The sequence below is a fragment of the Oryx dammah genome, unplaced genomic scaffold, assembly GCF_014754425.2.
Source record: "Oryx dammah isolate SB20612 unplaced genomic scaffold, SCBI_Odam_1.1 HiC_scaffold_28, whole genome shotgun sequence".
Classification (NCBI taxonomy): Eukaryota; Metazoa; Chordata; class Mammalia; order Artiodactyla; family Bovidae; genus Oryx; species Oryx dammah.
In genome coordinates, this window is record NW_024070212.1 from 19,265,723 (window position 1) to 19,288,370 (window position 22,648).

A 22,648-nucleotide genomic window follows, 5' to 3' on the forward strand; every position below is an offset into this window, starting at 1 on the left:
AGCTGGGGGGAGTGGTGACCTCTAGTGGTCGATGACCAACCTGCAGGGCCTGCGATCCCCCAGGACCCTCTGCCTCTGACCAAGGCTTCATTCGGGTCTCAGGTGGCTGGGGCTCCTTCATTAGGCATTCTGCGTCCAGACTCTCTCCATCTGGGCTCCAAGCGCTGTTCCCCTTCCCACCCTTCATTCTCATCTCACACAGCTTGCTTAGGTGGCCTGTACAGCTGGGTTCCCATGAGGACAATGAAGAGCCTGTTTCTCATTTGTCATAATCATCTTTAATAAAAATAAATTAGTTCTGGAGTAGGAACCATTTTAGGAGGTGGGGAGCAGAAGCAGGGGCTAGGATGTGTTATTCTAAACTTGCTCTTTTCCATCCTCTGCCCAGCTGGTCTCTGCTCTGGGAGACAGTCTCTCTTCCTGGAAGGCAATTGCTCACCCCCACCCCTCATTAGCTATGAGAGGGAGGGATAGAAACTAGGTAACAGCAGAAGGGGTCAGAGGACAGAAGGATGGTTTACATGATACATGGCCTGAACAAGAGAAATGAGGGTTAGGACACAAAATTGGGATTAATGTGGAGGCCAGACTCTAAGTAGCTTGGATTCCCAAAGAGCTGCAAACTTGCTTTCCTCTCATCCCAGAAAACTCTCTGGGAAACAGGCATCATCCCCTCCCGGGGGACTGTGTTACTTCTTTTTGAGAAGTGATACAGATGTATGGGTGCACACACATCCATACGGGCCCATACACATTTGGGTGCATGTGTGCACACACACCATTACACCCCACACAGGCACAGACCCAGCCACACATCTTGATGGTCACTGTCCATCATCTTGCCAACTTCCATCACCCTGGGGGACGTCTCTAGTGAGACCAGGACAGGCTGGAGAGCCAGAGGATACAGAGTGGGATGATTGAGGGGTGACTGATGGTGGCATGAGAAAACCACAAGGAGAGGGTCTCCTGGACCCATTTCAGGCGGGCTCTGGGGAAGACCGCTCCAGGACATGGGAACAAGAGCGGCAACAGGTGGCTGTGTAGTAGGGATAGACGCAGAGCCGGGCCTGCACCACCAGGGGGCAGTGTGGAGAGTTGTCCTTGCATTGGTCATCTGGGGACAGAGGAGGCCATTGGGCACAAGAAGTCACCAAGATCCATCCCGCTGGAGGCGTGCTGCCCACTCCCACTCGTCCGTCCTTCCTAATCTCCACCCACACTTCAGCTAACTCGCTCTACTGGGGATGGGGGAGAGGGGGCTCTTTACCAGGGCGCTGGCTGCAGGGCTGGCTGTTACAGGATCGTTTCCTGGCGGGCCGCAGGTGAAGAGGGCATCGGATGCTGAGGGTCTGATTGGCAGTCAGGCACTGGACCTCCCTTGTCTGCATGCCACCCTGGCAGGAGCGAGAACACTGGGGAGACCCCAGCTATCAAATCAGACCTCTGCTGTGCTCCAGGCTCCTCCTGCACCGCAGGCCTCCTCCTCAGAGGAGGAGTTGGGGGCCTCTCCTGGAGTATTATGAACCCCCACGCAGAGGGGCCCACCTCTCCTCCCAGTCTAGGCAGGGGGACAAGTTAAACTGCCCCTGGCCTCAGCTAGGGGGCACAGAGGGATGTCCAAGGAGAGAAGCCTCTCCTCTCCTGGTAGTCCACACTGGGTAGGGCAGCGGAGCCAGGCACTCACCGGACTCCAGGGTGTAGAAAACCACCGGTCCTGGCAGTCCTGCCCTTGACAGGGCTGCAGGGCAGGGGGCCTGGGAAGGTGGGAACAGTTGCTAGGAGAAGTCACGTTGAACTCAGTCCCCAGTTTGGACACACAGATGACGTCTCTACGCTGCGTGCCAGAGCCGCACTCTGAGGAGCACTGACGGAGGAGACAGGGAGGGGAGCAGGATGACTCCTACCTCCTCGCCCTCAGGAATCCCACCCACGGGCCCCTCCCAGGCGCTCAGCTCACCTCCGCCCAGGGCCCAGTGTACCAGCACCACGACACCTCACAGGGCCCCAAGCTGCAGGCACGCATGTCAGGGGGCCGGCTTCCGGGTGCACAGGTCTGCTCACCGGCTCCTGCCCCTGCTTCCTCCTGGCTTATCCCGTGGGCCTCCCCACTCCCAAGGCAGACCACAGAACGTCTCTGGATTCCCGTCCCACACTCCGCTGAGCACTGTTGGGAAGCAGAGTGTGAAGGGGTCGGGGTGACATGGGCGAGGGGAGGGTGTCAAGGACAGACACCTCCTGGATCCGGGAGTTAGGGAATGCCCTGGGGGACTTTTGTCAGGCAGGGTTCAGGACCTTAGTGTAAGTTTTTCTCCACGTTCCCAACATTGGCATTGTCTAGCACACAGCAGGTGCTTGCCCAGTCAATGCTTATGCAACTGCGTTGGGAAGACACCTGAGAAGGTGTTGTGGGAGATGGGGGGCACTAGGGATGTTGGGGCTCAGCAGAGAGGGGGGCCCACCTTGGAGCTCCAGTCGCTGTGGAACCAGGCCGTGGTGCAGGGCCCCATGTCACAGGCCTCTCTGCTGGGGGGCCGTGGGGGCCCTGAGGCGCACTCCTGCTCACTCACTTCATCCCCGTTGTTGCCGACACAGCGGACCTGCCGGCTCCTCTGGCCACGCCCGCATCGCACAGAGCACTGAGGGGACGAGGGGCACGGAGGGCTGGGCTTCCCTGGCTTCCTCACCCACCGTCTTCCCTCTCTGGGGCTTCTGAACCAGGATGGGCCTCTGATGCCTGGCTCAGAGGTTACAGGGCTTCATGGGCTGAGGAGCAGGCTGAGTACAGGGCATGTCTTAGCTGCCTTACAGGCTCATACGAGATCTCATTTGTAAAAGTTTCTGCTGATTAATACAGAGTTGGGAAAACCACAGCTCTAGCTCACGGGTGCCCACACCTCCAGGATCCTCCCTGTCCGAGAGCCTCCTTGCCCGGGGCCACTCACCTGGCTCCAGGGCGAGCGAACCTCCCAATGGCCGCAGAGGCGCAGCTGGCAGGGCTGGGTGATGTTGGGCCGGGGCAGGTGCCCACAGCGCTCTGGGGGCACGGAGGAGCCACCGCCCCCAAACTCCTGCCGGCAGCGTAGCTGACGGTGCTGGGTGCCGGGCCCACACGAACGGCTGCAGGACGTCCACTCGCCGGCCTCCCAGCTGTGGGCAGAGGCGGGGAAGGGACAGAGACACAGATGGCAAAAACAGAGATATGTGCGGCTGCCATGTTCAGGAAAGGGGACAACAGACTGGGAGCGGGGACCTGTCAGAGGCGAGTGGGCTAATTTAACATTTGGAGTCTGGGATCCCTTGTGGGGCTCACGGTTGTCTTGCGGTGGCTCAGGTGGTAAAGAATCTGCCTGCAATGCAGGAGACAAAGGTTCGATCCCAGGGTCGGGGAAGATCCCCAGGTCAGGAAGATCCTCTGGGAGAAGGGAATGGCAACCCACTCCAGTATTCTTGCCTGGGAAATCCCATGGACTGATTGGCTACAGCCCATGGGGTCAAAAAGAGCTGGACAGGACTAAGCGACTAACACACACACCCCACACACACCCTCAGTTGTATGAGAAACTAAGAGAATGCGGCCAGGAGACCCTGTATTGAGTGCAGAGTCCAAGTGAGATCCTATGGGTGCAACTGTTGTGTCCCTAGGACCCTAGCCCTCCCATGGGGGCACACTCACTATGGTGGGCATGGGGGGCCGTGGCAGGGCTCCTGGGAGGTTGGGGGCCTGGCACCCATGGCACAGCTGCGTTCATCCAGCTCGTCTCCTGACTCTCGAGAAACGCAGAGGAAGATGGGGCGCCAAACACCTGAAGGGGGATAAAGGGAAGCCCGGGAAGGTGGGATGGCTCGGTATCCAGTGTTAGTGGGTCCCCGGCACTGAACTCTGAGTTGGCACAGAGTCAAGGTGTGATGCACGCCCAGGGCAGGGGATTAGGAGTGCCAAGCCGGGAATATGGGCCACGGGGGCTGGTGTGTGAGGTCTCACCTTTTCCACAGGATGCCGAGCACTCTGAGTGTCCCACTCGTTTCCAGTATCCGGCTGGAGACCCCAGGGGTGTCCTGGGAGGGGGGGGGGCGGGCATCTGGGGGATCCTCACCTGCCGCTGGAGGGTGCCTGGGGCGCGGGCAGGGCGGGGCGCTGAAACAGGAGGGGGCTCCACCCTCAAAATCTCTGGGCAGAGAGAGTTGAGTGGACAAATCAGATGGGCCTCCTCACGCTCAGCTTCACCCCACCTCCTTCTAAGTCTGGGGGTCAAAGTCTTACCAGGCTGGAGCTGAGGAACACGAGGCTCTGGAGTGGGGTTCTCAAGGTTCGGGGGAGGTGAAGAGATGACATACTGATAGAAAACACCCGGGTTTTCCTCCTGAAAGATCATCTGGGGAGAGAAAGAGAAGGTAATGAATGTTCGGGGTTGGCCAGGGGGCATCTGCCAGCCTTCTGCCCATCCTGAGACCCCCAGGTTCCCCTCAGAGGAAAGGCCTCCCGCAGCGGTGCGGCCTCCCCAGGCCCAGGCCCCTCGCTCACGTAGACATCCACGGGCTGGGTGGTGGGGCCTTCTGCAGACAGACTCTCCCCAGCGCCCTCCTCCCGGGGAGGACGGTTGTACCGGAAGACAGTCCCGCCGGCAGTATAGGACCCAGGGGGATCCACAGCCCAGTTTCCATTGATGATGGACCGGCCCCCAGGACCTCGAAGTGCTGGAGGTGGCAGATCAGGACACGTGAGGTCATCCTGTCTTCCCTACTGGCGGGGAACCCACATACCCCCACAACCTGCACACTCCCCCATGCTCCTGTGGCTTCCTCATCGCCCCCACCCGGGAAGGAGAGGGAGGGGAGCCCTGACTTCACTGCTGGCTTGTTTCCTGTGCTGAATGGGGGTGTGCCGGGCAGAACCAACTGACCAGGGATGGAGTCGGGACCTAAGACTCGGGGGAGCTCAGGGACGCACCAAGGTAGTTGGAGCTGGGCCGGAGCTGGGCGATCTGGAGTCGGGAGGCCCCGGCAGGAATGGATAAGATCTTCTGATAACCCAGAGAGCCACCCCGCTCGGTGAGGTTCCCCGAGATGAGGCGACAGGTAGAATCATCACCCCCACAGACGCCACAGCCGTCTGGATGCCGGCCAGAGCCGAGGATGCCATCACAGCCAGGGCTCTGGGGGAAAGCAGAGTGAGGCAGAGGCTGCTGGAAGCCAGACATCACTTCGCACCCTGGCCTGGGCTTCTTGGAGCCTTCAGCTCACCACGGGTCTCGACCTTTGCTGTACAAGTGAGACTGTTTCTTTGTCAGCACCCCCATTCCCAGCTAGCCTCCAGGAAGCTTGGATGGGCCCAGGGGAGTCTTTCCCGCTGTTCACATCTTTTGCTCAGCCTTGCTTGGCAGGTAAGAACCCTCCTCTTTGCCATCTCTGCCTGGTGTTTCGCCATTGTGATCATGAACAAGGAGGCTCTCGGTGTGTGTGTAGTAGTTACTAACACTGCCCCTCTACCCATGCATGTTCCCCCTCTGCCCTCACCAGACAGCGTCCAGCCACACAGATGTCCAGGGCTCCAGGCTGACACAGGGTCCCGTCCTGGACCTTTTGGGTGTGACGGACATAGAAGCGGAAGCCACGGGGACGGCAGTTCAGCTCACAGCGCTGAGAACCCTGAACTAAGAGACAGGGTAGAAGGGTGGTTAGCTAGGTTCCCTGGCAGGAGGTCAGTTGGGAAAGACTCCAGGACCCTGAGAACAGCCCTTATGTTGGCAATAAGGCATCCTGAGGTTGCCGGGGGCCCTGTCGTTAAAGGCAACGCAACAATTCTGAAAGGTCAGTTTGAGGGTCACACAAAACTCAAGTCAGATCAGCTGGGATCACTGAGACCAGGAAAAGGGCGGGCAACTCTGAAGAGATACCTGAAACTACGATTATGGGAGTTCAGAGCTCAAGAGGGCTTGTCTTAGTATCAAGGTGACACAGGCCTAAAATCCAAAGGATGGTAAGTTGGGACAAAGTGATGTAACATGGTCCAGGATCAGTGGCACACCCCCAGCCGGCTGTCACCACTGGACAGGATCTCTCTGCCCATGCCCGGCCCCTATCGTGTCCACTCCACCTCCTGGACGGGCTTCTTCCCAGAGGAGGTCCGCTGAAGAGCACCTCTGAATGCAGCCCTCTCCCAGCCCGACTCCTCGGCTGACCCTCCACCACATCTGACAGCAGGGGCCCTGTCTGAAACCCTCACCCCTTTCTGGGCCTGTTCTGTCTCTTTACCCCCGTTGTGGGAAATAAGGAAGACAGTGATGCAGGAGAAACACAAGAGCCTACAGAGGAGACAAAGAGGGCTGAGTCTCCTTCCCCGTCATCCCCCAATCTTCAGCCCCCCTGTCCCAGGGATGGCTAGAAACCTCACCTTCCGTGAAGGGCTCCCACTGGTACAGTTGGCCCATGAACTCCTGGGAGTCAAAGGCTGCACACTGCAGGGCCCGGGGGTCTGGCTGCTCAGGGGGGCAGGGCTGAGGTGGGGGATACAGAGGAGTCAAAGCTGGGGAGGAAAATGGGGGTGTGGGTCAGGGCTGGATTTGGGGGGTAGAGAGGAAGGTCAGGTCTAGGGAAGAGTTCCAAGCCCCCTGCCCTGAAGAGGTCGGATGCCAAGGCCCTTCTCCCTCAGGTCCAGATCTGACGGGCTAAGGACCCAGACTTGGGGTCAGGGAAGCAGAATTGGAAGTCTGGGAGGGGTCAAAGAAGGAACTCACCGCTTGGCTGCAGGCTCTCAGCTGTTCACTCTCCCCAGAACATCTTGGGACAGGGCTACTGGGAGCAAAGAGGCTCCAGAGTGGGCTGGAGTTGGGGCCAGAGCTCAGCAGAGGCAGCCAGCCATCTGGCTGGGGAGGGGCAGACTCCGTGAGGGACCCATGGAGACTCCCCCCAGGTCTCCACTGCTCCCGGCTCTGCTGGCCTCGGCCCCAAGGCACAGAAAGGAAAGGATTAGGGTGTCTGTCTGCCAGCCTGGGACTGGCCCAACCCTGGGAACTTGGCCTTCTTGGCTGAAGGGACAGGTGAAAGGAGCTACCTTCTCCTGGGGATGGGGAATGAAAGGAGGGCTCTGTGCCAGAGGCCTGGGCTCTGGGGTGTGGCCCTGTGGGGGCAGGCCTGGCTCTAGAGGGCACTGCTGTCTGAGCAGCTTCGGGGCTTGGCTCTACTTGGGGTGGGAGGGTGTGGGCAGAAGATTCTGTAGGAGACAGTTCTGTTTTCTGGGTGTGGTTTGTGGAAGGTGGCTCTGTTCTCGGAGTCAGGGATGGAAGATCTGAGGTTTGAGAGAGTTCAGATCTCGGTGGTCTTCGGGGATGCCTGCGGTTCCGATGGAGCGGCAAAGCAAAAGGCACCCTCCCATAGCCAAACATTCCTGGCTTGATGGGGTCTCGAACCCGGGACCTGAGAAGGTGTTGCAGACGTGGAGTCACAGCGCTGGCCATCTCTGACCCGGCCTCCCCATCCTACTTCCTAGCACCAGGGAATACTTTCTAAGCCCTGGATCCTTTGCTACCCTTTCTTCATCCCAAGCCCCGCCTCTACCTCAAGGTACCACCCCTACCTCAAAGCCCCACCCCTCACCTCCTGGCTCCTGGAGTCTCCGGAGCCTCCTCTCTCCCTAATTGAGAAGCAGGACCTCGAAGAGGGCCACCTCTTCCTCGAGGCGGTGGCCTGTATAGGGGAAGGGTTTCTCGGGAAGTCTGCGGTCTGGTGCCTTGACCCCGGGGAAGCAGGGCTTCTGGATGTCTTGGGGGCCGGGGTGGAAGGGGCAGGCCCTGGTGGAGTTGAACTGTAGGGAGCTGACATGTCCGGCTCCGGCGCTGTACCCCAACCCCGCAGGGCTGGGAGCAAGAGGCCCACTGGTCCCAAGGGCCCCAGACCCCTTCAGGGCCTTGGCTCTCCTCGGGGGGTGTCTGAAGAGAGTGTCCAGACAACACCTAGGTAGACAAAAAGTTCAGACAAAATTAGAATGATTTTCGAGGGAACTATACAGAAAATCTAGTCCATGCTGAGGTTTGGGGCAGTTGTTACTGACCCAAGGTCATATTCAGTAGCAGAGGTGGGACTTAAAGTGATTGGCAAGGAGTTAGGGAGTTGGAGAGGCTGGAGGGCCAAGTGTGAGAGAAAGGGGCCAGGGCTTATCAGAGGCTGCAGAAAATGCAAATGTGGTCTGGAGATAGTGGGTAGTGGAGAGACAGAGAGATGAAAGGATCGTAACCTCTAGTCCCTGGCTCACCTCCTGATCCAGGCAGAGCTGAGGGAGGGACAGAAGCAGCATCAGACACAACCAGGGCCTGCAAACCAAAAGCGGGAGCGAAGGTATCAGACAGGAGCCTGAGGAGGTGTTACACCACGCCTTGCCTCCAGCTGACTCCCCACATCCTGACACCAACTTCTCAGAAAGCAGAAGTTACTCATCACTTCCCCCGGCCCCTCCCAGAGAGGTCCTTTCCCTCACTTCTACATACTGAGTCAGTCACTCCCTCCACCCTGGCCCCCTACCACTTACCTGCCCGCCCACTTATCCATTGCTCCTCCCTTGATGGCCCTGGGCCCAGGGAGGAGGGGACCGGAGTAAACAGTCTACAGTGGCATCTGGGCTTCAGGTGGGGGTCGCGCTCTGTAAGGACCCAAGCCTGGTCCCGTCTCCGGAAAGCTGGGGATTGGGAGGGACGACTTCTCAGAAGGACAACTCAGAGTGAGAATGGTGGGGTGAAGATTGGTCCATCCCTTAATGATCCTAAAGGTGAGAGGGAAAAGGCGCACTGCCTTTGTCCATCTACCCAAGCTGAAGGGGTGGAGGTCTGCCCTCAGCCTCCCAGCTCAGGCGCAGTCCCCTCCCTCAGCTGCAGGAACTTCTCCGCTCCTGTGTCCTAACCAGTGACTGTCTCTAGGCCAGCTCAGACACATGCATCTTTCTTAAGAGGGTTGAGGAGGGAGGCTCAGTGAGGACTTTACAGACATCCTCTCTGAGCTGCTGATTGGAAGCCCCCTGGACTTTCCATTCCCACCTGCCTCTCAGCCTTTTCTTGCCTTCTTACCTAATAAGCTCCTTCTGGAACACTCAGACACAACTGTGCCTGTCTCAAACTTTTCAGCCAAGGGATAAATTAAATGGGCTGATGGTTTAATCTCTAGAGAAGCAGGTGATTTCCCCCAGTGATATTTAACTTCCCTCTAGGGGCCAGCCTCCAGCATTGGATCATTGAGGCCTTCCTTCAGGCAAGACTCTGATGGCTGGGGGAAGCTGGGAAGGGGAGATACAGCTAGAGAGGCTATTGGTCCCCAGTCACTCATGGATCTATCTTCTGAAGAGCCAGGAAGTCCATCCTGAAGTCTCAGCTTGATCACTGGAGAAGTGGAGCTTGGAACCCTCCCCTGGTCTAAGCCTGGCTCTCCCATGGCCCTCCAGTCCCTTCACAATGAACCCTTCCCACCCCCACTCTTCATGCTGCTCTGAGCTCTGCTTTCCAGGAAAAAAAAAAATGTTTCTGTTGGATCTGAAAGGCACCCGGGAGAGGAATCCAAGGAGCTAATGCCGAGGTGGGCCAGCTCAGGGGCAGGAAAATGACAGAGGGAAGGGCAGGAATGTGCTTGGAGGTAGCAAATCCATTCCCCCTCACCTCCCTGAGACCCCAGGGCTTGGGACGTTAAGGGAAGGATCACAGTGGCGGGGCCTGTGCCCAAACGGTCTCCTCAGCTACTTGGGGTTGTGAAGGGGGTTGCTGATGGCTGCTCCTTCCCTTGGCTGGGCTGACCACTGAGGTCAGCAACTCCGCCCTGATGAGGAGGCGGGTAGGGGCTCCAGAGAAGGGCCAACATTCCACCCAAACCTTCAGCTTTCAGCCTGACTCCCTTCCTGGTGGTTGAAGGGAAGGAGATGGGAGGCTGGTCACTGCCACTTCTTGCTGCTGGGTCCCCTCTCCACTTCCTCTGCCTCTGCTTCGCTCTGCTACCCCAGGCCTGTGTCTAGCTGTCTCTCTCTATTGGTCTACCCAGTACACATAATCCTGTCCTGAGCTGGGTTTGGCTTTGGCAGCTCCCTGGAGAAGTGAGGGGTGGGGGGTGGGGTGACGTGAGCTCCTGGGGCCAGGGCCAGGCCTGGCTCCCTCTCTGGAAAAGTCCTACCCCACCCCCCGCATAGCTGGGCAGGGGGCCGACACACACACTCACAGGCACACACACACGCTGCAGAAACAGATACACATTTGTGGTTTTCAGTCTTTTCATGTTTTCCGTTCCTCATCTGGTGAGCCTCACTGTCCAGAGTGAAGAAAGGAGAGGTCAGACAGAACTGGCCATTCTTGGGCCTGGCTGACACTGGTCTAGACAAACCTGGGCTCCTCCCTGCCACAACTCCACACTGGCCAGTGGAGATCGAGGAGGAGTGACCTGGGCAGAACTAACCCCTTCACTAACCCCAAGAGACCTACTTCTGGGGAACAGTGGTGCTGAGGGGCAGGGGGTGGGTCCAGGGCTCCAGGGCTGGCTGCAGAGTCCCTGTCTTGGGTGAGAACTCCTTGGTCCTCCTTGTGCCACTCGTGGGTCCTGGAGGCCCATCCCAACAGGTGTCCTGCCTTTCTAGTCGTCAGGCTGAGCTGGATTCAGGGCACCCACTTGTATCCCTCCCAGCGTCTGTGTCCCCCAACCCAGGACGGAAGCGGATGACAGGGTTGGGGGATGGGGGGAGGAACGCATCATCCAGAAATACCTTTCCAGAGGGGAAGGGCAGGAGGTGCCCGGCGCGTGCCGGGAGCTCCTGGGTGTGTTTTCCAGTTTTATTCTGTGTAGGAATTTTGGCTGATTCTTCGTCCGAGTGATGGGGCCAGCGTTCCAAGGGATCAGAACCCCCTCCCCAGGAATTGGACCCCAGGGACTGGAAGATCTTCCGAGGCCATAAGAACTGGGGCCGGGGTCGTGGCTGGGGCGCGACCGCGGGGCTCGGGGAACCCGGACGGCGCAGGGGCGCGGGGCGGATGGTCTAACCAGACGGGGGAGAGAGGGCGACCGGGGCCAGGGGTCCCAGGGAAGATCTGTACCTGCTCTGCGCGGCCCCGGCGGCCAGCTAACCCCTCTGCGCCCGGGCGCTCCCTCCAGGCAGCCTCGCTCCGCGGCGGCCACTGCAGCCCCTGAGCCGGGCTACGGCCGCCTCCGGCCGCGGCTCCGCCCCCGCCCCGCCCCGCCCCGCCCCGCCCCGCCCCGCCCCGCCAGCCCGCCCGCCACGCGCCCAGCGGCAGCCCCCCGGCGGCCCCCGAATCCCCAGCCCGCCAGGGCCACCCACCCTGGGCTGCGGGCCTCGGCCGCTCCCGCCCGGCACCTGCCGACCGCTCCAGGGGGCGAAGCCGAGGAGGTCCCAGCCGGGTTCCGAGGGAACCATCGCGCCAGGGCTGTCCCTCGACCCGGCTGGGGCTCGGGTCTCCGGGACCTGGGTCTCCCGACCGGCTCTGAGTGGGCGGTGCGAGCACTGCGCCAGCCCAGGCGGGGCGGCCGCGAGGGGCGCCAAGGGGTTGGGTGGCGCCGGTACCCGAGCGGCGTGGGCCAGCTCCGCGCCCCACATTGGGGCGTTGCTGGGCTGGGAGATGGTCAAGCCTGACCTCGGTTCCACGTTGGTCAGGGCCCTCTCCACCACGCAGCCTCCGGTGCAAGCCCAGTTATCCCTGCTTCTCCTGAACCATGTGGTTCTGACTGCTCAGGGACCCTCTAAGCCTCGGTGTCTTCATCCATAAATGTTACCTACGGGGCGTAGCGGAAGGAATGCGCCGATTTAGGAATCAGAGGATCTGGATTTGAATCTCCGCTCTGTGATCTTGGATGAATGCTTCAACCTTTCTGTGCTGCAGTTTCCTCATCTGTAAAATGGGGTTAATCTGACATATACGAATAGGCTTGGAGATATGTCTGCCTAGTTACTTATATCTGGAAGAATACTTCCCAACCTCGGAATTGGGGGCAGCAGCTGGGGAGGGGTTGGGAGAGGAAAATAAAGATATAAGCTTTCACTTTTTTACTCTATATGCTTATATGTTTTTGAATGTTTAACCACAGGCATTATCTGTTTTTAGTTATGGTAAAGAAATAAATAATACACGTAAAATGACAGAGTAGATAAAGTCATTATTTTTCTTGTCACCACTATTTTAAAAGTTTTATTTGCCATTTGTTCATGAACTACAGTCATGTACTGTTGGGTCTACTCTCAATATTTGAAAGGTTTTATTTATTTATTTTTTTTCCAGTGACTTGTCAATATTTTAAAACCAGGATATTTCAGTAGCAGGGTATCAGGTGTTCCCACCTAATACTTATTTGAGCACTTTCTGCACTTGGTGTGGAGGGCACAATTAGAACAGCCTCTGGCCTTAAGGAGTTGGGTCTAGTTGGAGACAGACTTGGGAGGTAAGTACTGGACTCAACAGAAGCAAATCTTATCTCAAGAGATGAGGGAAGTGAAAACATAAAATGCTTTCATGTATAAGTATTATATCCTTATTTGAAGTTTAACATCTATATTTTATTATAATTTATAAATTATATAATTTATATTATAAAATTATAATTTTATTATGATTTATTATTATTTCAATAAATCCCTAAGTTTTCTCAAGACAAGGACCATTTAGGCCACTTTGTGTCATCTCTGTTTTTTCATCTTTTGTATTTCTGTTTTGGTTTTTGTATTTGTAGAGTTAATAGAAATATTTGGAATGAAACAGAACAAACAGATGAGTCCCAGGTGCCCAGGCCTGCTTTCTGACTTTTTTTTTTTTTGCTTTCTGACTTTAAACTCAGGCTCACTGAGTGGTGGGTAAACTGGCAGGGAATCCCTGAGACTCCTGTTATTTTGTGGGGTGCAGGACAAGATTGCTAAAGCATTTATTTTTAAGTTTTTATTTCTCAAGAACCATTATAAAGTATCCTGGTTTTAAAATATTGGCAAGTCACTAAAAAACAACTTCAGGACACCACAAGTATAACCTAAAACACGTGGATCATTGCAGATTGGTCTGCAGGCCCAGGTTTGTGCCTTTCCTGAAAGCATCTTCAGCCTTGGTCTCCTGTTCCTAGAGCTTGGGAAGGTAATGAGTTAATGCCCCCTCCCCATATGGGTGGTTTATTTTGGGACTGCTGTTAACAAGTCCTAATTCAGAGGCACACTTATAGTCCTGGATTTGGAGGGGAAGCCCCTTTGCTCAGACTTTAGAGAACAATACTGATGATGAGATGCCCAGCCCACAGGGCAGAAGATATTTTGGGTCCAAGGACCTTTCCGTGCCCCCAAGTCACATCCCAGCAGCGCTCACTTATCAACCAGGGGGCAAGCTGCAGGACCAGAAAGTGTGGCCAAAGACAGCAGAGTGGGAAGGAAGCCTGGGGGTAGGGAAAGGTCTGCCTTTGACATTTGTAACTGAGGGTCAGAAATAGACCTTTCCATTAAGAAGTGGCTGCTGACCGAAGAGCTCACGAGATTTATTACAGCTGTCACCTCCCAGGACTTGGTGGTCTGAAAATATTGTATTAGGGAAGGAATTTCCTATGCCTCAGCAGTGTGCAAAGTGCCAGATAAAATTTGTGGACGCTGTCTCAAGGATAAAAAGAAATTTCTTAAAAGATTATGCAATAAGTAGATGTTCACCCCAAAGTACCTCTAGAACTATGGACAAAAGAGGGGATAGGCTAAGTATTTGTCTGACTTGGAGTATAACAGAGTGACTTAATAATAATAATGTATCATGTTAACATGTATCTGAGGGCTTCTCTTGTAACTCAGTGGTCAAGAACCCATCTGCCGATGCAGGAGATGTGTGTTTGATCCTTGGGTTGGGAAGATCCCCTGGAGAAGGAAATGGTAATCTGCTCCAATATCTTGCCTGGGAAATCCCATCGACAGAGCGGCCCGGTGGGCTACAGTCCATGGGGTCACAGAGTCAGACACAGCTGAGTGACTAAACAATAAGACATACATAGCACTTACTACACGTGCAGGCTTCACTGTAACACAGCTGGAAACAAACGTGCAGAGAATTCCAGGGACCCAGTTTCCAGCCTTGGCCCTGGTCGAGGAACCGAGACCCCATAAGCCTAGATCCTACAAGCATTGGGGCACAGCCAAAAAGAAAAAGAAACAAAGACACAAAGAAAAATTTGGTAATTTCTCAGTGAGAACCTATTATCTGTTTATGTTGTATACAAGTGAAGTTTTTGAGAACTATAGCTGAATTTGCTTAATAATCTTTTCTGGTAGTAGATTAAAGAAATTTTATTTTTGTTGAACTGAGTAACATTTGAAACTCATATTTCCTGTGAGATGTCCCTACTCCAATACAGTGCTGATGCCAATACCAATATGTGTAGGTGGCGTCCGGAAATTAGCGTCAAACTCTTGGTTTGTGGTCATAGCACCCATTTTCAGAAAGTCCAGTCTGTTTACCTTTCTGCCTCCGGGAATCGTGGTTTGCTCAACTCCTTTGTTCCCGAAGAGCCTCTCTGTTCCCAGTCGCTGCACACCAGGCTGGGCTCCAGCCGTTGGTTCCGTGTCCTGTCACGTTGTTCTGGCCGTTTTCTTTCACTAATGCGGTTCTTCTGACATCGGCCCAGTTAGCTCACTCCCCACGACAGTTATGAGAACAGACTATTGCGACCTGCTCACTACAAGGGACCTGGAGGTGGGGACCGCCTGGTCATGTTTAACCGCTGTATCCACCACTTTGCCTTGCACATAGTAGGCATTTAATAAATGCTTATGGGATAAGCCCTGAACGAGAAATTGTGATCTCTGCCTCAGCTCTGGCCAGATTCCAGCACTTCCTGGATGCTATGTCAACTCATTTTGGCTGAGCTGGCGCTAGGATGATGGAATCATGAAGAAACAGGATATGACCCGCTTGGTAAAATGAGGTCCAAGATGAGGATAGGACATTCTGATCGCCAGTCATTGCTCCAAAAACATTCAGTTTGGTTAGAAACTCCCAAAGCTAGGATTCTTTTTAATTTGATTTCCATAGTCAATCCTTCCGGGCCTGTTAGGCAGGTTCTGGGGTCCTGTTGACAGAGGTTGCCTTGGTACCACCCTGAGCCATGTGTCTGTCCGTAGGCATTCCAAACACAGGAAGTGTTCAGTAAATGTTTATGGAATTGAATGAATTGATCAAACATAACTTTGGCAGCCATTAAGTTTACAAAATCATCAGTACTTTGACAACTAAGCGGGTTGAACTCATGTACATCTTCTTACATATGTGTATGGGAAACGTGGCCATAAGCTAGAGTTTCTGGGTTAGCCCTCCAGCATGTTTGAGAATATTCATTCTTTGCTAAATTGGGAAGGTCTTCAAATATTATTCTTCCTCTGTTATAGTCTTAACCTAACCAATTTATATATTTAATAAAATGATACCCATCACCAGGGACGGGGAACAATTAGCCAGGACACTTCCTCTGACACAAGCCTCCACTTAGTCCTGTCCTTAGGATCTCGGAGAACATTCTCAAGAGCCACACACCCCTCAACTACTAGGGCCTGTGGGGGCTCAGGGCAGTGGGCAGTCTTGAAGTCCCCTTTTGTGCTGCCACTGAGGCTGCTGCTGCAGCCCTGGGTCATAAAGAGATAAAGTGCTGAAGAAAGAGCTCTGATGCAGATTCCATCCCAGTTTTGCCATTCAGTAGCTGTGTGACCTTGGGCATGCCAAGTTTCTGGCTTCTCAGTTGGAGTAACAGCAATACTCCATTTATGTTCTTCATAGATTATTATAAAAACCAAAATAAAAATAACAGCATGTGGGGACTTCCCTGGTGGCCCAGTGGTTAAGAATCTCCCTCCCCCCAAAAATAATCCGCCTGCCAATGCAGGGGACACGGATGTGATCCCTGGCCCTGGAAGATTCCACATGCCTGAGAACAACTAAGCCTGTGCAGCAACTCCTGAAGCCCACTCGCCCCAGAACCTGTGCTCCACAACTAGAGAAGCGACCACCGTGAGAAGCCCAAGCCCCGTAGTGAAGAGTAAACCCCTGCTCACCGCAGCTAGAGAAAGCCCGCGTGCAGCAGAGAAGACCCCGTGCAGCCGCAAATAAACAAATAGTAAAAGAGCATGAACCTGCAGAGTCATATAGAAAAGCCAGCCAGCATTATGATTAACGATACGTTTTAAATTTTATTTTAGTTGATGTGAATCAAAATTGCACTGTGTGAAGGCTTAGACCTGCCCCTTTGCAATGCTGGCATTCTGTGCTCTCTCAGAGCCCAACAGGATTCAACAAGGATTCACCAGTGACACAGCATATATTAAATGTGTTCTCAGAGCAGGTTGACAACGGTGGCCCAGCCTCTGTGCCAGGGACCGGGGGAAAGATTATGTTGCTGTCTGGGCAGAAAATATCTTCCTTACTAAGAAATCTGGCAGCAGATGGGCGACCAGGACTGACTTCTGTGATGTCTTCCCAGCTTGGCCGGCTCCTTGTGCCTTGCAGTTCCTGGACCAGAAGGTGAGGTGCGCTGGCACAGATCCAGCAGCTGCTGAAGGCAAAAATGCACTGGGGAGACATCGTCCCGGTATCACAGAGAGAAGGGCAGTGCTTGGGGGAGGCGGGGTGAGGGTTGAGGCCTCTAAGCATTTTAAGAAAACAGAGAAATGGATTGTTTTGTTCTGGAGTCTGGAATTGCACTCAATGTACTGGCCACACATAGAACTATGACCAATTCCAAGATCAACTGCAGATGTGAATTAAGAGCAGGAAACAGTGTATTTTGTCCCAAGTAAGAAAGGTGGCAGAAACCCATCTTCCCGCCCCAAAAAGGCTCCTACAGAGAGAATAAAGGTCCATGTAATAATTGAACCCAATGTCCAACCCCTCACTTGATTCCAGAAGTAAATGAAGAACTTCTCCAAGCAGAGCAAAGGTGTACAGAGAGGCAGGCTCTGGAGGTGATGGGAGTCTGTTTGTGGTTTGAAGAGGGCGTCCCTTCAAAGTAACAGAACAGAGCCAGGAAATCAGGTGACGTGCTGGACTCTGCCGTCCAGAATTTGAGCAAGTTATTTCTACCCACCTGAGCCTTGATAAATGGCTTCTTTCTTTAGTGGCCTGTCACTGGAGACAGCGGATTCTAATCTCAGGACTGCCCCAAGGAAAGGGCTGTAGTAATTCTTCCCACATGAATCTTGCTCTCGTGCTTAGAAGTTTCCCAGACTTTCTAGAGAAAGCCAGCTTGGTGTCAAATTAATTTTGACAGAGTGTGCTGAAGGCCTAAGAAAGGCAGACATAAAAGGGTAGGAATCAGGGTACAAAACTCAAAACTGCGGCCAGAGAGACGGGCAGGGCAGCCAAAGGAGAGGCAAGAATTTCGTACATACCAAGGACTTGAAGTCAGAAATGGAAGAGCCAGGGCTTGCCGTGAAGGAAACACAGTCGAGGCAGGAGGGAGGGCAGGGTTGCCTCTCTGACCACAGGCCCAGGCCCATCTCAGAGACCTTGAGGGCCCTGTGCGGAAAAGCACGGGCCACGTCGGCTCCTGCTGCTGGAAAAGGTCTCCCTCCTCTGCTCAAAGCTTCCCTGCTCCTGCAGCTTCAGGATCTAGTCCAGCTCTTGGCATTCAAAGCCCCTCCGGCTTTGCCACCCCGAGCAGGCCAAGCCTCCAACCACGGCTTCTGTGCCTCCTTGTCTGAAATGCCCACCCCCATCCACCTCCTCTGAGCTTGGAACCTTCCACGCCACAGCTCAGTCTATGAGTGAGCCTCTCACCTCCCAGGACCACCTCTGTCCCTCTCGCTCATTGGCCCAAAGCCCTGGCCCTGGCAGCTCTCTAGGCCCAGGGGTCTCACACTTAGGTGTGTCTGACAATTGCCTGTGGGGATATTAAAGTACAGATGTCTGGTCCGCAGTCTGGGTGATCTCGTTCCTAAGCTCCACAGGGGTTTTACGAACACCCACAGGCGAGGCCAGCCGGTCTAAACCACTCTTTGGGAAGTTTGCCTGTGAACCAGGTACTCTCAAGTCCTCCAACCCCGGCATGCAAGAACCATCCTTCATTTCTTACAAACAGCCTCATTTCTGTTTTAAGCGCCCCCTTCTCCTGGGGTGATGGAAACTTAATCAGTCAGTTTAGGGACTTCACACCCTCGCCTGCAGGCATTGGGCAGTCACGTGCTTCCTAGCAAGACTGTGCTGATGATGGACAAAATGTTTATTCACTGAGGTGAAGCTGACAGATCTCCAGGAACAAAGGCCAGTTCCTCTTCCTTGCTCTCGCTTTGATGTAGCAGGGTCACGCTCTCCCAGTGGAGGGAAGCGGTGGATGCCTGGCAAGACTAAGAACAGGTGAGCCTATGGCAGTTGTGACTAGAATCCAGTAGGAAGGGAGAGTCAGGAATGGGTCCACTCTGTTTATTTAAAACTGACATCTTTGGAACTTCAGGTTCAGGGCTTCCACTGCATGGGGGGAGGTGGGGGTGGGTTTGATCCTTGTTTGGGGAACCAAGATCCTACATGGAAAAAAAAAGAAAACTGATTAGGACTAATCTTCAAAATCCTAGAGACATCTTTACTCCTTTCCTTTATTCCAGAATAGTATGGGACTTTAGAGGTCATTTTGCCCAGTCCCTTCGTTTTCCAGGTGAAGAGATTGTGGCAATTTTTGGCAAGTCCAGAATTAGATTCCCAGCTCGTGTCATGAACATGAAGTCTGTCCTCCTAGCCCAAAGACTTCCTGTCCTTCACGCAGTTACGTGTCCTCATCCATTCTGCGGCCACCCCCTGTCTAAGCTCTCCTCACCTCCTGCATGGATCACAGTGACGGTGGCCCTTACAAATGTGTGATACTTTGCTTCTGGCATCCATGGAATGCCTTCTCTGCTTATTCCCATCCCTCATATCCAACTCATCCTCCAAGGTCACTCAGATGCCACCTCTTCCAAAAGCAGGTGCTGCTCTGACCTGTCCTTTCCACCTACAGCTACATTCAGCACCACACCCCAGCGAGTCACGGCAGGTGAGACAGTAGGCAGGCTGTGCCTCACACTATCAGTTTATATCATTTAGGGAATTTACAATCTAATCAATGTATCACTTAGATTCATAATTTTATAATGATAATTTATATGTATTTATAAATTTGTTATAAATAGAATTTGTTAAATTCCCAAGAGTAGGGGCTTGCCTTCCTCTTCTTGGTTTCTCCTTCAGGGCCTGGCATTGAGGACCACGTGATAAAATTTCAGTTGCTGCTTGTGTGCTGAATGTTAAGAGGAGAAACTTAGCAAAATACTTAGAAGTGTCCACTGAGCCACTGGTCCAAGTGAACTGGGAACACCAACTGAGAAGGAAAAATTTCTGGGGTAATTCCTTGGTGGTTCAGTGGTTAGGACTCCACACTTTCACTGCCAAGGGCCCAGGTTTGATCCCTGGTCAGGAAACTAAGATCCACAAGTCACATAGCACAGCCAAAAAAAAAAAAAAGAGAAAAAAATCTAGAGTAAGCAGACTCAAGATTGATCAAGGGTGATGGAAAGAAATCAGTGCAGTGGGTGTCGTCTTCCAGGACAAGAGGAAAGAATGTACAGACCAAGGACCTGACATTGGAAATGGGAGGGGAGAGGCTTGCTACAGGGAGGCACAGGCTGAAGGAGGAAGTAACCAGCTCACTGCGTGCCCCAGGGCCAGGGGCACCCTCCTCCAGATGAGCCTGGACTCTGGCTGCCCCACTGCCCCAGTGGGGCTTCCGGGGCTCTAAGGAATTCCTGGGTTGAGAAGCATATTGGTTCCTGCTCTGTGGCCTCACGTTCAGTCCAGTACTGCAGCCTGGCTCCCCAGCTTCCCTAGTCTGGCTTCTGCCACTGCTCCCCTTTGATCCCCATTCAGTCTCTGTTCCCGGACAGGCCCACACAGCCCCCCAGCTCTGCTGGCCCCCTTAGTGCCCAGGGGACTCTGAGACTCACCTGCAGAGCTTCCAACTTGGGCAGCGGGGGCCTCGCTATTTTCCAGTGTAGGTGTTCAGTTGTTTAATGTGTGAGTGATCATTTTAGGGTTTGGCTCCCTGAGCTTTCCCTTTGAAGCCCTGACAGTCAGTCCAGGGTCAGTATCAGAAAGAAAATCCCTGTTTCTGAGTCCTTGTGTCCTCGCCTAACCTTAGTCCTCGGAAGATTGTTCAGGCCTCTGTCTAGCTGTCCCCTGACCCTCCCACCACAGGGCGGGGCAGGTGCCACAGGAGGGGCGGCCCGGCAGAGAGGGCGACTGTGGTGAAGGGTGAGGAGAGGCGGTTACATCCCACACCACCTGCCATTTTCTCACCTCAGGCCCTGTCCTCATCTAAAAACACCAGGACGCAGCAGGCAAGAGAACTACATTGGCCCCAATTCTTCACTCTGCATAGAGCCTCTGGTCTCCAAGGGGGATGCCTCTGGTCTCCAAGGGGGATAATAAAACAATTCATTTTTAAAATTTTTATTTATTTGTTCTTTTTTGGCGGCATCATGTGGCTTGCAGGATCTCATTTCCCCCACCAGGGATCGAACCCATGCTCCCTGCAGTGGGAGTGCAGAGTCCTAACCACCGGACCATCAGGGAATTCCCTCCAAGAGCTTTTTAGATTCATCATCTCATTTGATCTTCTCCCCAAACATTATAAAGCAGAGGTGGACTGATGGACATTCCCCTTCCATTTATCAGATGAAAACACTGAGGCAGGAGGTGATGCCAAGCACTTGACTTAGGAGACAGAACTGGAGCCAGAAGCCAGGTCTCCCCATTCCTGGCCCAGCACCTTCCTGGCACCTTCCCAAGCCACTGGCGCAAGGAGAAGGGTTGGCGGCCAGGTTGTGGTTTTCAGAGCCAGCATCCCTGCAGGCGGAGCTCACACTTTTCTGGGAAGGAACGTGCAGCCTTTCCGAGCAGGGAGCTCCAGAGAAGTGCAGGCTGGCCCCTTATTTCCCAGAAGGAACAGCAGCTCAGGACCCCTCCAGGCCAGCAGCAGGCACCACCACTGCGTGCTCTGCGCCCTTGTGCAACAGTCAGGATGTGGGTGTTTGTTCTCTAGGTCCTGACTGCATCCAATTTGAGGCAAGACTGTGGGGCCCTTCTGTGACTCACTTTATTTTTATTAATGCAACTATATAGGCACAGTGTCCTCAGACTGCCTGGGTTCACATCTCGGCTCCTTGACCAACGGGCAATGCGACGGGGGACATGCCTATGTCACTACCTCAGGGCTCTGCTTTGTGCAGGTTTAAGTGGGATGATGCACATAGGACGCAAACTTTACCTGAACATAGTAAGTAAGTAAATATTGTATGGTATTTTTATTTAATTTATTTTAGGACTCTGAATTAAAAGTCCCGAAGATTTACCACTCAGAAGACTGAGTGGTAAAATTCTCTTCGGCTACACAAGTATAAGTGCCCGGGAAGACACCACAGAGGTGGCCACAGGAGGAAGCTATTGAAAGGTCTGAAATTTTCCCCAGCAGGAAAGCAGCTTGGGGGTTTAACTGGCCTGCATAAAGCCACCCTGATAACTTCCCTGAGTGGGGATGAGGAGGCTGCGGCCTGCTCTGCACCCTTCCAGGGACCTGTCATCAGTAGCTGATTCTGCTCCCTGACTTGTGGGCCAGGATTGCTGGGGGTCTGAACAGCCTAGGGAGACAGGTCCCAGCCCACTCACTGATTTCTGACAACAGGTGGGTCTGAAGGTCAGACCAGACCTATTTGTGGGGAGACAAATCACGAGATTCTGGAGATAATTAGAGAAAACATTCCCATCTCAGCCTCCATCTGCCTTGCTAGGGCTGGGCTTGGATGCCAGGCAGAGCAAGAGAGCTTTTACTCAAAGCAAAATGATCAACCAAGATGTTGGGGCTGGACCCCTCATAAAAGCCATTGAGAGATCATTCAGATCTGAGTCCAGAGCTCCAGCTGGGGTCTGTGGTGTACCCGGCTCCAGAGGCCCCAGCTTCTGGAACTTTCAGAAGTGAAGTTGCAGGACTTGAGGAGCCCGGGGCTCAGGCGTAGGACGGCGGCAGTTCCTGAGTGGCTCCAGGTCCTGAGCAGATTCTGAGTTGAAGGGGATCTGTTGTGGCCACTCCCACAGAGCAGTGCCGTGGGTGCTTGCTGGGCAGCCAGGCCCCTCTGCCTGGACCCACCTGTCTGGGACAGTCTCTTCAGAGTTGAGGGCTGTGAGCACAGGTTAGGGGCGGGGTGGCAAGTTAGAGCCAGTGGGTGCCTCACTGTCCTGCCCTGGCCCGCAAACAAAACTTCTGCACCTTCCTCCCCTACCCTGTCCATTCTTCTCCAGCTTCAGTCCTTTACCCTGAAGTGGATTTTTAAAAATAGGTAAAGCAGTGGTGATCATTTGTAATGTACAAAAATATTTAATCACTATGTTGTCCACTTGAAACTGATATAACGTTTTAAGTCGATTATACTTCAATCAAAAAAATTTTTAAAATAGGTAAAGTGCATGGTGCACAGTAAAAAGCATCTCCCTCCCTATTCCTCTCCCTCAACCTTGGCCAAGTCTGTGGGTCCTTGCTAAGATGAAGCTCGCAAGTGCAAGATAAAAGTCAATAGCTTCCTTTCCTATCTTCTTTTGGTTATAGAAATGCCTCTGAGAATCTGACAAAGCCTGAGTTTGTCCCTAAAGTAGAGTAC

General features: G+C 53.8%; 1 protein-coding gene and 1 long non-coding RNA gene across 5 annotated transcripts; both read right to left on the reverse strand.

Annotated features, from left to right (window-relative positions):
- Nucleotides 1-255: 255 nt before the first annotated feature.
- On the reverse strand, nt 256-11,139 carry ADAMTSL4 (ADAMTS like 4). 4 transcript variants are annotated; one of them, XM_040230757.1, is made up of 19 exons: nt 11,055-11,109; nt 10,449-10,563; nt 8,525-8,755; nt 8,252-8,309; nt 7,597-7,952; nt 6,738-7,416; nt 6,395-6,497; nt 5,518-5,654; nt 4,952-5,156; nt 4,526-4,698; nt 4,265-4,376; nt 3,986-4,171; nt 3,677-3,806; nt 2,946-3,150; nt 2,463-2,639; nt 1,961-2,167; nt 1,688-1,867; nt 1,271-1,415; nt 256-1,117 (listed from the first exon to the last, which is right to left on the reverse strand). In XM_040230757.1, the coding sequence occupies exons 3-19, from the start codon at nt 8,542-8,544 to the stop codon at nt 981-983; spliced, it is 3,210 nt and encodes a 1,069-aa protein (XP_040086691.1). In that variant the 5' UTR covers nt 8,545-8,755; nt 10,449-10,563; nt 11,055-11,109; the 3' UTR covers nt 256-980. The 4 variants fall into 4 exon arrangements, with proteins under 4 accessions (XP_040086691.1, XP_040086690.1, XP_040086694.1 ...); XM_040230756.1 differs by lacking the exon at nt 10,449-10,563 and having other exon boundaries at nt 11,055-11,139; XM_040230760.1 differs by lacking the exon at nt 10,449-10,563 and having other exon boundaries at nt 8,525-8,671; nt 11,055-11,132.
- Nucleotides 11,140-15,964: 4,825 nt separating this feature from the next.
- On the reverse strand, nt 15,965-17,348 carry LOC120855946. The gene is made up of 3 exons (XR_005719341.1): nt 17,059-17,348; nt 16,868-16,973; nt 15,965-16,524 (listed from the first exon to the last, which is right to left on the reverse strand). It is a non-coding gene; the product is annotated as an uncharacterized LOC120855946 (long non-coding RNA).
- Nucleotides 17,349-22,648: the final 5,300 nt, after the last annotated feature.

Excerpts from the sequence above, each read along its gene's own strand:
- ADAMTSL4 (XM_040230756.1), bottom strand. The coding sequence starts at position 8,544 with ATGGATAAGTGGGCGGGCAG. Across the intron at positions 6,498-6,737 it reads TGAGAGCCTGCAGCCAAGCG|CCCTGCCCCCCTGAGCAGCC; the intron begins GTGAGTTCCTTC and ends CCCCCACCTCAG. Across the intron at positions 4,699-4,951 it reads GCCCAGCTCCAACTACCTTG|CACTTCGAGGTCCTGGGGGC; the intron begins GTGCGTCCCTGA and ends TGCCACCTCCAG.